General features: G+C 39.7%; 1 protein-coding gene across 1 annotated transcript; it reads right to left on the reverse strand.

Annotated features, from left to right (window-relative positions):
• Window positions 1–12,462: 12,462 nt before the first annotated feature.
• Window positions 12,463–13,241, reverse strand: LOC121865346 (innexin shaking-B-like). The gene is given in 2 exon segments (XM_042364686.1): window positions 12,463–12,605; window positions 12,608–13,241. Coding segments are annotated over 2 exon segments (366 nt in total). The 5' UTR covers window positions 12,831–13,241.
• Window positions 13,242–13,635: the final 394 nt, after the last annotated feature.

A 13,635-nucleotide genomic window follows, 5' to 3' on the forward strand; every position in this document is an offset into this window, starting at 1 on the left:
AGATATCGGTACAGACAGCAACATAAGTAAATTTGCTGATGACACTAAAATAGACGTGTTATCAAATCTGACGAGGACTCGGCAAAAACTACAGAAATCTAAACAAAATTTTTCGAATGGTCTGAAAAAATGGCAGATGAAATTCAACGGCCGACAAATGTAAAGTACTCAGTATAGGAGATGCAAACAGGGAAACTTGATGTACTGGGGATGAACAACGATGCCATAGAGAAACTGACTGCAGAGAGATTTAGAGTACGATAAGTAGGAACCTAAGCCTAGTAAACAATGCTTTTTGCTCGTGAATAAGGCTAATAAAGTAATGGGTTCATACAAAGGAGTAAGAAGTTACAAGACTAGCCAGGTCATCCTAAAACTGTATCTTTGTTTTTGTGAGACCACACCCGATTAGCGAAACCAGTTCTGGTCACCGTATTACAGAATGGATATGTAAATCCTGGAAAGAATTTCAGAGGAGAATGACAAGATTAATCCCGGCATTAGGAACCTTTGAGTATAGAGACAAGTTAAAGTATCTTAATTTGCACTCCCTTTGAGAGACGTGAGAGCGGCGGGGCGACCTGATAGAGGTGTATAAGTGGAAGGCAGGGCTAAACAAAGGGGAAGACACAAAGGTACTCAAATTATCCAACCAGGAGAGCGAACTCAGAACATATGGGCACGGGGTGGAGGAGACTGCAGTGGGAGGGGGGGTAAAACAAGGCTAAAGATTACAGAAATAGTGTTAGGAATGATGACAAAACTAAATTAGACAGGGAGCTTAAAACTGAAAACGCGTAAGGGAGGATTCAGAACACGATCAACTTAAATGTATACTACGCGAACAGTAGAAGTATGAGAAACAAAATGATGATATGTCTTGTATGTACCGAAGAAATCGATATAATTGGCATTCAACAAACATGGATCAACTTAGACACACGCGAATTACCAGTCGAATACCAAATTGCGGGCCATAAAATCAATTCCATACCGATAGGTATCAGAAAGGAGGCGGAGTAGCAATCTATGTTAGGGATAATCTGAAGTGGAAATAAATAAGGAAATAAAAAACTGAGAGGAATACAGAAACACTTGGATAGAATTAAGCCACCTGGTCGGGAAAATTAATCACAGGAGTAATATATAGACCCCCAATCTTGATAGCTACCAATGAGAGACTTATCTGGGATGAAATGCGCAGGGTTTCCATACACAAACAAAGTCTGTATAGTAGGCGACTTAACTCTTGGCCAAATAGATTGACTGTCCTACGGGTAACTCAGAATCAGAGGATTTTCTCGAGACGATCCAGGACTGTTTCCTCAAGTCAACATATAACCGAACCCACACGGGTAATAATATACTGATTTAGTTCTGTCGAACAGAGAAAACCTCATTAGCAATGTCGAGGTAGGGAACGAACTTGCAAAACAGCGATCACAAAGAAATTCGGATTCCAGTTAGATTTTCAGGGCAGACGAAGTGAAAATTCCACCAAAAGTACCACAGATTTCAGAAGGGCAAACTTTGACAGTTTAAAGAGGCAGCTGAGAGGGGGTACGCGCTTTGGCCGTGGAACCTGACAGATGACACTGACCTGATAACGCAGGATCTGAGATTGCCGAGTTCCATGACAATTTAAATAGTGAGCGCTTAATGCACAAAGGCAGAACATACCATACAAAAAACTCAGATCAGACAACAATGACCCTAAATGGATAAATAATTATTTAAAGAACATCATTACAAAGGAAGGCTATAGGTAGAAGGATAAATCGGCGAAATTCACCTCCGGACTATTATAGGGTATTGGCGAGTAGGGTTAAAAACCGAGATAAGGAAAGCAAAAGAGGAATAACAATGAGGTAAGGATAGCAAGGAGGCGAAGACAAACCCCAAAGGATTCTACCAAATGTATCAAACTAAAACACGAGAAAAGATTGACCACAAGCCGACTGGGCGAGTCACTGGATAACGACGGAGAAAAATGAGCAATAATTTGACAAATATTTTTCAACAGTTTTCACCACCGAAAATTTAAAACATGATGCCCGAGGCACCGACTTATCTGTAGATAGTGAAGAAAAACAAATTAAGTGAGATAGTAGTGACTAGTAATGATGTTAAAAGCAAATAGACAACCAGCCTAATAAGTCACCTGGTCCCGATGAGATATTTGCCAGAGTATTAAAGGAATGTAAGGAAGAGCTTAGTATGCCCTTAGCAGTTGTTTAACATGTCCTAAAACAGTGTGTAGTACCAGAATCCTGGAGGATAGCGAATGTAATACCGATTTTCAAGAAGGGGATAGATCACTATCCTTTCTAACTACCGCCCAATCAGTTCAACATCATTAGTAGTAGCAAATTACTGGAAGCAATCATTTCAAACTCTAATTGAAATCACCGGAGAAGCACGGATTGATCAATGATTCCCAGCATGGCTTCACAAGCGGACGTTCTTGCCTAACTAATCTATTAACATTCTTTTCATCAGTTTTGAATCGGTGGACGAGGGGCACAATTATGATGTGGGTATATCTCGACTTTAGCAGCCCTGACAGAGTCCCCCACGAAAGACTAATTAGAAAGGTAGAAGCTCATACATCAAAGGTGACATCCTTAAATGGATTAGGCGTGGTTACAGGACAGGAAACAGCTAGTGAGCATTAACGCACTAAGTCCCATTGGAGCAACGTCACAAGTGGAGTTCCCCAAGGCTCAGTACTTGGACCATTATTGTTTATTATATACATAAACGACATAGATACTCAGCATAGACAGCAACATAAGTAAATTTTAAGGATGACACTAAAATAGACGTTATCAAATCTGACGAGGACTCGGCAAACCAGAAATCTAAACAAATTTTTCGAATGGTCTGAAAATGGCAGATGAAATTCAACGTCGACAAATGTAAAGTACTAGTATAGAGATGTAAACAGGGAAACCAGATACTCAGATGAACAACGATGCCATAGAGAAATCCGACTGTGAGAGAGATTTAGGAGTAAATGATAAGTAGGAACCTTTAAGCCTAGTAAACAATGTGTTTTTGTCGCAAATAAGCGCTAATAAAGCACTTGGGTTCATGCCAAAGGAGTGTTAGTTACAAGACCAGCGAGGTCATCCTAAACTGTATCTTGCTCTTGTGGAGACCACACACCTGATTACGCAGTTCAGTTCTGGTCACCGTACAGAATGGATATAGAATCCTTGGAAAGAATTCAGAGGAGAATGACAAGACTAATCCCGCAAGCTAGAACCTTGAGTATAGAGACAGGTTAAAGCATCTTTTAATTTGCACTCCCTTGAGACGTAGAGCGAGGGGCGACCTGATAGAGGTGTATAAGTGGAAGCAGGGCTAAACAAAGGACATTACAAAAGGTACCAAATTATCCAACCAGGAGCGAACTCTGTAACAATGGTTTTAAATAAGACAAATTTAGATTTAGGCGTGAACAGGGTAAAACACTGGTTTGGAAACAGAGTAGTGGATGAATGGCAAGTTACCAAATATCATTAACTCGAATACGCTGAATTGCTTCAAATGATAGGTTGGATGCCTATGAGCACAGGGGTTGGGTGTAAACGAGACTGCTCCAGCGGGCCAATAGGCCGCTGCAGTTTCCTCCATTCTATAAGTTCTTATGTTAAATGTTGTATCATTAATGCTGACTCTCCGTTTCCTCACCGCCAACCACACCCTAATCTAATTTAGAATTTTCCTCCCAATATCATGTCCCTTCACTTTACGTATTGGTCTTTCATGAGGGACCCTGTTAAAGGCTTTGTTCAAGCCGAGGTCAACCTCTAATTCCTGGTGATCACTGTTAGTTAATTCCTGGTGATCACTGTTAGCTTAATTCTGGTGATCACTGTTAGCTTAATTCCTGGTGATCACTGTTAGCTTAATTCCTGGTGATCACTGTTAGCTTAATTCCTGGTGATCACTGTTAACTTAATCCCTGGTGATCACTGTTTGCTTAATTCCTGGTGATCACTGTTAGCTTAATCCCTGGTGATCACTGTTAGCTTAATTCCTGGTGATCACTGTTAGATAAATTCCTGGTGATCACTGTTAGATAAATTCCTGGTGATCACTGTTAAGTTAATCCCTGGTGATCACTGTTAGCTTAATTCCTGGTGATCACTGTTAGCTTAATCCCTGGTGATCACTGTTAGCTAATTCCTGGTGATCACTGTTAGGTTAATTCCGGTGATCACTGTTAGCTTAATTCCTGGTGATCACTGTTAGCTTAATCCCTGGTGATCACTGTTAGCTTAACCCTGGTGATCACTGTTAGCTAATTCCTGGTGATCACTGTTAACTTAATTCCTGGTGATCACTGTTAGCTTAATTCCTGAGATCACTGTTAACTTAATTCCTGGTGATCACTGTTAGCTTATTTCATGGTGATCACTGTTAGCTTATTTCCTGGTGATCACTGTTAGCTCGTTCACTCCGTAAGCTAACATCATTAATGAGGTTTTCTCTTTTAGACAGAACTAAATCTAATATATTATTCCCTTGGGTGGGTTCAACTATATGTTGACTTAGGAAACAGTTCTGAACTGTTTCAAGTAAATCCATCAATTCTAAGTTTCCCGTTAAGTTGGTCCAAGGTATTTGACTACAGTTAAAGTTCTCTATTATAAAAACATTACTCTGTCTGGCCGCCTTATGTACTTAACTAATAAATTGGCCTTCAGTCCTCTCAAGATTCAGACACAATATCCCTATGGTTAATTTCCCCTATACCTTTAAGTTCTATCCAAACTATATCTCTACCCCACTTCAGTTTAAATTTCCTTTATGATGCCACATTACAAATTATCCCTGACGTAGACTGTGTGTGTGTGTGTGTGTGTGTGTGTGTGTGTGTGTGTGTGTGTGTGTGTGTGTGTGTGTGTGTGAGTAATAATTTATAACCCCTAATTTGATCTAAGGTAATCCAAGGTTGTGAATGCCATTATATCAATTTTATTTTTGTTTTCAGTACAAACCAAAACTCTGATTCATTCCCTGTAAAATATTTCTATAATACGTTTATTGTTTATGAGACAATTTACCTAAACTATAAGACGCTACCAGATAATCGAGTTTTAGGTTAACAAGGTTTCCGATAGTCGAGGTATTGGATAACACACCTTGTCTTGTTTTTACTGGGAAACACCTGTCAAGTTAATGAGGTAGTCTTACCTTATGAATAAAACATGATGTAAACCCAGTCTATTTTTCCTTGTAGTTTATAAACGTTGGTATATAAATCTACTATATACTGAGAATATATATCTAACGTGAGGCGTAAAGTATAATGATGAAATAAAACATACGAGTATACTGAACATCTAGACGGTATAAGGCGAAATATACAAATGTTACCCAGACGCTCAAGAATATTTACCCCCCCAAAAAATTCCGTATTAAAACCAGGTTATGTTCGCCTGGGAGACTTGGACATAGTTGTTGGGGGGTATTAAGCAATAGTTATAATTGGTTTGGGGTGAGCGAGGAGGGACGCTCTCACCGTCATTACCGAGACGTTGCTTAAGATACCTCACATGTATACCGTCACACACACACACACACACACACACACACACACACACTTGGTCAGTTATCAAAGTTTGACTCCACCATACATTACAAAACGTTATATTCAACAGGATCTGAGAGGCGTTAAAGCCGTCTTAGGTTCTTTTCCCTCAGAGAATGACTGACCACTCACACACCAGGAGGACCTTCACGTCTCAGGTCCTGCTGGGGGAGGTTGGAGGGGGGGGGGATTTGGGAAAGTCTTTAAGCTCTTACTAAGCATCAAGGTATATCATTATCTTCCATTTAAGCTTACCTAAGATATAAAGAAATGTTTCACAGATAAGCTTTATACCTCTTTCAATATTAGTGGTTACGAATGAGGGTTAGATTTAGTGTTTTGTAGCCAGGTGGGTGGGGTGGGTGGGGTCTGGTGTTGTTTTTTTTAGCCCACCCGGACACAGGTCACTGACCCACATCGGGGCCTGGGGGGCGAAAATATAATAATAATAATAATAATAATAATAATAATAATAATAATAATAATAATAATAATAATAATAAATAATAGTCATAAAAATTCATAATAAATAAAATTTATGATATAACAAACAAAAATAAAATAATAAAATAATGATGATAATAATACAGTAACTGTAATAATAATAATAATTTTAATAATAAAGAACTATAAATACAAAAATGAAAAAAAGATCAAAAGAGAGAAACAATATATGTATGTTGTGTTGTCAATAGTAAGAGAAACAATTGAGACCCTGCAATTGTGTGTAAATGAAGCAGAAAGTCAGATCAGCAACCTGGGACTTGGTCACAATTTTCGTGATGCCATATGGCAGCAGGGTCTACCATTAGACAACACATTATGCTTCCAATATCTTCCCAGGCGGTAGTACCTCCCTGTTTGGATGTTTTATTTATTTTTTTTAGAGTAGGTAGGTAGGTAGGTAGGTAGGTAGGTAGGTAGGTAGGTAGGTAGGTAGGTAGGTAGGTGGGTGGGTGGGTGGGCGTCGTACCTGCTGGGCCCCTATTACGGAATTGTTGTTTTTTTAGTCACATTGTTGGTGAACATGTGGGTGAGTACAGTAGGTATACGATATCTCCTGATGGATTCTCTCCCTGCTTCAACACCTTTCATCCCCTCCCTGCCTATACACACCCTCAATGGATCTGTCTCTTACGTCTCTTGCTAACTGTATCTCTCTCTCTCTCTCTGTCTCCCCTTCCTCTTCCACTGTCTCTATCTTTCCCTCTTTTCATTCCTTCTTCACATAACGTTTCCCCTCTTCCCTTGACTCACAGCTCTCATACGTCGTCAATTAATTATTTTTCTCCATAAGACACAATTTTACTCTCTCTCTCTCTCTCTCTCTCTCTCTCTCTCTCTCTCTCTCTCTCTCTCTCTCCCCCCTATGAATATATTCCATACATATACTTTGTTTTCTCTCCCGTAGTCTCTGTTTACTTGTAATATGAGAAGCACAGCTGGAGGGTATAAGAGAAGAGGCTGGTCCCATCTTCTGTCTGTGGGGAAGGAAGGAGTCTTTATAACGTTGTGTTGATAGTTATGGTAAAGAGGAAGGAATATTTTAACCTCGTTTGAGAGGAAACGTCAAGAGGCTTCTCCCTATTGCTCACGCTCTTGAAAAACTCAATACACTTTGGAATTTCTTACGTGGAAGTTCAATAGGTAAGTGTTTTTGAGTTGTGTCTGCATGGTAAATACTAGCAGGTCAATAGCAGGTCGAATTTACTAGAGAAAGGTGCCCGTTGAAGTGTGTCTGCATGGGAAATAGCAGGTCAATAGCAGGTCGAATTTACGATAGATGACTGACTAGAGAAAGTATGCCGGGACAGGTCTCTTGGCTGTGGTGAGAGCGGGATGAGAGGCGTCTGGTGTTATTTTGAGGAAGCCACGTATATTTTAAGGTCTGTCATCACACTTCTCGTACCCTTGTTTGTATCAACTCAGGTTAGAACAATTATGTGGCATTTGTTTCGTGTTTAAGTTGATGTCTTACAAGTGGTTATGCTGAGGAGGATCTATTTTTATTACTGATTTTAATTTTAGCTTAAAAACAGAGACAGACAGACACAGAAGGTAGTTTACGTGAGAAAAATATGTGACCACTTTTGTCACATCAAACACATATTTACCCTTTTTTTCACAATTATGAGACATTTAACATTGTAAAATTATATAAGACCAATATAAAACTGATGATAATACCATGTTTACACTTTAAAATACCTATAAAATGTTTATTGGCCAAACACGCCACTGAAGGCAGCAAGATGACTACGGAATTGTGTTTCATGAGCCACGACGACCTCGAGTTTATTGTATGCTGATGCGAGTTTCCTCTCAAGTTGCTGTAGACATCTCATCCATCATACACAACTCACGACTGAGTCCTTGCAACACAGGCAGTAGGTGACACGTCTACACATCCACCTAGACACCAACTGAGTTAGCTTTTATACAACCACCAATATACACACCACGTTGCACCTGATCTCCTCCACAATCCCACGTTTCACACAACGCCAGTAACCACATGAAGCCCAGAACAAGAAGTGACAAGGAACATTAAACTACTGATGTGGACGGACAACGCTTCTTAAAACACCTACTCACTTGAAACTCTGACAGACCAAATGTCACTGTAAATACGATCAATTCAAGCAAGACAATTGGAATAATCTCTCGGGAATACAGAACACAAACCTCCTTAACGTCCTCGGCAAGGCGTTACTAAACTGTTTGGTGGATAGAACAAAAATATCCCTCAAAGGAGACCAACAAGAAGATTCTATTCGGCCAAAGGTTGGGGTTGGAGCTACATGTTTACAGTCGGTCCGAGAGAAAAGTTGGATAACCTGAACGAAAGAGCTTCAATAGCTGTAACTGGCAAAAATACCACCACTATTTTTTCTGCTTTAATAAGATTCTAAACATGACAAAGGAAAATAAGACCGAAGTAAGACCGAAGTAAGACCGAAGACCGAAATAGGACCGAAGTAAGACTGAAATAAGACCGAAGTAAGACCAAACTTTGACCGAAATAAATACCAACCAAATCGTAACAGGGCAACTTTAAACTCCAGACCAGGTACAATGAGACTCGATCACCAAATGAGGCGAGGAACAATACCCAACCCAGTAGGACACCAGGTACAGAGGAGCCATACCTGAGTAACCAGTGTATAGTATAATCAGAGCCACAGAGAGAACACCAGATCATGTCCCGATTCACTGTAGACAAGAAACATATCTAGCCAAGTAAAACCAGGGCCTAGGTCAGTCTTGTAGGGCCAGGGGAAGGAAGGAAGGAAGGAAGGAAGAGCTAAAACTCAGTCAATTCAGGCAAGTTCTATGAGTGAGATCAAGACGAGTTAAAAGCCAGTGAGGTCAGGTCAAGACTCATACCAATTATGTCAAGGAAAACGAATGAGCCCTGTGAACCCAAGACAGGAATTGAACCCGAATGAGATCAGGACAATACTCAACCAACACACACACACACACTGTATTTATAAGTGAAATGAATGGAGTATACATAAATAAATAAATTAATAAATAATCATATAATTCAGTCAGGCAAAGAAACAGATAAAAACTCAATTAACATTTTCTTCTAGTAGTTGTTGTGGTTGTGTTAATCATTATACACTGGACGCCCGCTCGTGTACACTCACCAAAGAAGTCCTGTTGCCTCTCCATGAACCCAGAGACCCAAGAGACGTCCTCACAGATCTATGAATCTCTGTTGGCGAGTGTATAGTTCCCATCGCTAGTGCGTTTACAGGGGCTCGTCAGATTTTGGGCAGTGTGGCAGCGTTGTGTTTGATTATATTCGACAGAAGGAAACTCGCAATAGTGAACAGACTATGGAATCAAACTATAACAATATTAAAACAAATATCTCAATGAAAATTATTTGTGGAATGTTTATCTGACGAGCCCCTGTAAACGCACTAGTGAAGGGGACTGTACATTAAACTTTGAATCACTGATGGAAAAAAAAGACATTCATTCTTTACAAAAAAATTTAACAACTTCTTCAGGGTGACTGGGACTGTACTCTCCCTCCTCCTCCTCCTCTCTCCCTTCATCCTCCTACCCCGCCTTGTGTCTATCTTACCATCTCACATGTTCCACTCCAGACTAATTATCACTTAAACGAAAGGTTGCTTGGATCAAAGACCAACTTGTTCCGGGGAAATTGAATCAAAAAGTGTCAACTCCCGACAAAAGTTACTCAATCGCCGCTCCAAAACTTCTTTGAAACTTAAGCCTCTTTTCATCTGAACACAAGACATTTTTTAAAACCCTTTTGTCCACACCTGTCACAAGGCAGGCAGGTGACCACCACACATCATCACCACCGCCTCGCTCATATACACCTGGGTGGAGCCTAAGATGACACAAGGGAAGAAGATATTATGTATTCCTGTGAAAAAGTCAGCCACGATATCATTAGTCTTTCTTAATGGTAATAAGAAACCATAAATTATACACTGAGACTGGGAGTGTAGTGGGGGGGGTCCCACTGAAGTCTTGTGCTTACCTAACCAAAAGTCACTTCTTCTCAATTAGTAGAATGAATTTACAAGGTGTGTGATCCTCCCTCTCCCCTCCCTTACCACCCCTATCCCTCTCTCCTCCCTTACCACCCCTATCCCTCTCCCTTACAGCCGACCTTATCACTATTTTAAGTATAATATTAACTTCTAAAAAAAAAAAAGACTACCATAACTTCTCATATATTTAAGGAACATTATGAACCACCTAACAGTTTAACACATGAATATATTTAATTCTATAAAAAATAAAATAAAAATGTAACCAAGTCTTAATTTCAGGGAAGCTACTTGTCCTTACGGGTAAAGAAGCACTGTGACAAAACCCTCATACCAAACACATTAACACAGATTAAACCATTAGAATTATCTTAAGCTCCAAGAATATAATGTGACACTGGAACTATGTGGTGATAAATGGCATTAATCAAAGGGGCAGATATTCCAGTGCCTACGACATAAAGCAGTAAGGGATTTATATACAAGTATCGGGAAATAAACAATAAATCTCTATAGAACTCAACGGTGGACTAACTGGTACTTAATGATGCCATGAATACCTAAATTCCAAGTTATAATTACAGTTAGTTAAATGGGAATTACTCTTAACCACTCGGAAAAAAATCACGTTCCATGCCTTAACCCTTTGATGACGATGGTTTAACATTTTGATGACGATGGTTTAACATTTTGATGACGATGGTTTAACCCTTTGATGGTGATGGTTTAACCCTTTGATGATGATGGTTTAATCCTTTGATGATGATGGTTTAACCCTTTGGTGACGATGGTTTAACATTTTGATGACGATGGTTTAACATTTTGATGACGATGGTTTAACCCTTTGATGATGATGGTTTAACCCTTTGATGATGATGGTTTAACCCTTTGATGATGGTTTAACCCTTTCATGATGATGATGGTTTAACACTTTGATAATGATGGTTTAACCCTTTGATGACGATGGTTTCACCCTTTGATGATGATGGTTTAACACTTTGATGATGATGGTTTAACCCTTTGATGATTATGGCTTACCCTTTGATGACGATGATGTAAATAACCTTTTGAGAATGTTGGTTTAACCCTTTGATGATGATGGTTTAACACTTTGGTGATGATGGTTTAACCCTTTGATGATGATGGTTTAACCCTTTGATGACGATGGTTTAACCCTTTCATAATTATGGCTTACCCTTTGATGACGATGGTTTAACCCTTGAGGACGATGATTTAAATAACCTTTTGAGAATGTTGGTTTAACCCTTTGATGACGATGGTTTAACACTTTGGTGATGATGGTTTAACCCTTTGATGATGATGGTTTAACCCTTTGATGACGATGGTTTAACCCTTTCATAACGATGTTTTAGATTTTTGAGGACGATAACTTAACCCACTGAGGACTATGGTTTAACCCTTTAATAACGATGGTTTAGAATTTTGAGGACTATGGTTTAATCCTTTGAGGACGATGATTTAAACCCTTTACGGATTATGGTTTAAACCCACTCGACTTCAAAGGGTTAAGTTCCATTACAAACACACTTTATTTGCACTAACATTACGCGGGTGAATTTATTTAATTGTAAACTGACAAAAAATCACATTACCTGATAAATATTTTTGTTGGTCACATAATATATGAAACCAATGGTGTAATTTGTCTTATCTAAATATATTCAACGTTCAACTGACCATCAATAATAATAAAACTCAAGTAAATATAATTCTTCAACACTTCTCAAAAAATAATCGAGTTCCTTTACTATAATTTTTGTCTTTTTCAAATCTCCAAATTCTCAGCCACAAATGGAGAAAATGTTTTTTTTTCATATGTACAAAATTCTTAAACTGTTCTAATTTTTGTTAAGATCCTGAGAAGAAAAAAAAGTGGGTTTTCTTGCCTCTTGACACAACAAACACTTAACTTTCTCTCGAGTGTTTGGAATTTAAATCTTTCATCAAGTGGTCCTCAAGTCGTCGTAATGTTAACACTGTGTTGACCTAATATCCGTAAAGGTTATTTGAAACACAAAAAAATGTGAATGAATGGAAGTGTAAATCCTACGATAAATGACACAAACAACTGAACGATGGACCACCAGTACCTGCAACTACAAACACGAGCGGGGAAATACTTGCTACGGCCCAACTATGTTCTTACTCGTTGGTGAATTTTGTAAACGACTAGAACAAAAAAAAATTCACATCCCACTAAAGTTTTACAGCACCGCGAGTCACAGGTCCAGAAGGTAAATTAAAAGGTACTATCATTTATTTTCAGGCTGGGTAACCTTGGGTGACAGGTGAGGGTAATTAAGAGCAACTCACCTGGAAGAAGAGGCAGAAGCACACCCACTGGTAGTACTTGACGTAGCGTTTCTCCTCCTCATCCTGGGATTTCTCTATCCCTGGGTGAGCCACGTCAATACCCAGTCTCTTGTTGTAGGCCGAGGGATGTAGGTGGAGTGGATCCAACAGTAGGTGTTGATCACGTCCTCCGGGATCTCCTTGGCGTGAATACAGTCGATGGGGTTACCGACGTACTGACGTGTCGTGACTATGAGGCTGAAGGCCAAGAGAATCATCACGGTTATGGAGTAGTGGAGACGGAACACCGAGGAGTCAATGTGGACATGGGAGACTTTGATGAAGTTCTTGAGGCCGCGGAAGATATCCAACATCTTGCCGGTTTTGTTGAAGCAGCACTAACCAGATTAATTTTCATTCACTGAATTTTGTAAGTGAGCAGTTGGCTTTACTGCTCCACACCTGGTGCTGGGGACCTCCTCAGCGAGTGCCCTACACGAAGCTCAGTCTTAGCTTCCACATTAACTGAAGAAAGTTTTTTTGTCCCAGAAAAGCACGTCATCTGTGACAACGTGTGACCAGGCGTTCTCGTTGTCGATAAGAGAAAGCCATTTAATTGGGACTAATAAAATTTAATTCCAATTGTAATTAAAAACTCTTAAAATATTAAGTTTTTGATTTTAAAGACGCTAATGTAATGATAAGAGAACTAGCAGAAAGCCATGACCGCTTTGTATAATCTACACTTCTCATACACTACTACGGAGATCAAGCACCATTTTATAAAATCTACTACCAGGGATAATAACATTTGACACTACCAGCAGCCAGTGGTCGGCCGGGCTACCAGGCCCCGCCCTCATCCAATCACAAGCCGCCGCTGCACCAGGGACACGCCCCCTCCACCTGACCTCACACCCACCTGGTGCTCTGCCCACACGCGCCCGACAGGTCACTACAACTAACACACTAACACAGTTTTCACAGTAACTTTAATAAGATGAATTAACACTGATAAAGAGTTTTAGCTGTGCACATGGAATTACTTAGTAAACATTAAGTATTGCACTTCTGTTGTCTCCACTCTGCTGACCCACTTACACAAAAGGTCAATTTCCACCGACAGAGACGTGGAACTTGGAGAATTTCTTTCCTTCTTCAAGAGAACGATCAAACTGC

Source organism: Homarus americanus, unplaced genomic scaffold (genome assembly GCF_018991925.1).
Source record: "Homarus americanus isolate GMGI-L3 unplaced genomic scaffold, GMGI_Hamer_2.0 scaffold49042, whole genome shotgun sequence".
NCBI classification, from domain to species: domain Eukaryota; kingdom Metazoa; phylum Arthropoda; class Malacostraca; order Decapoda; family Nephropidae; genus Homarus; species Homarus americanus.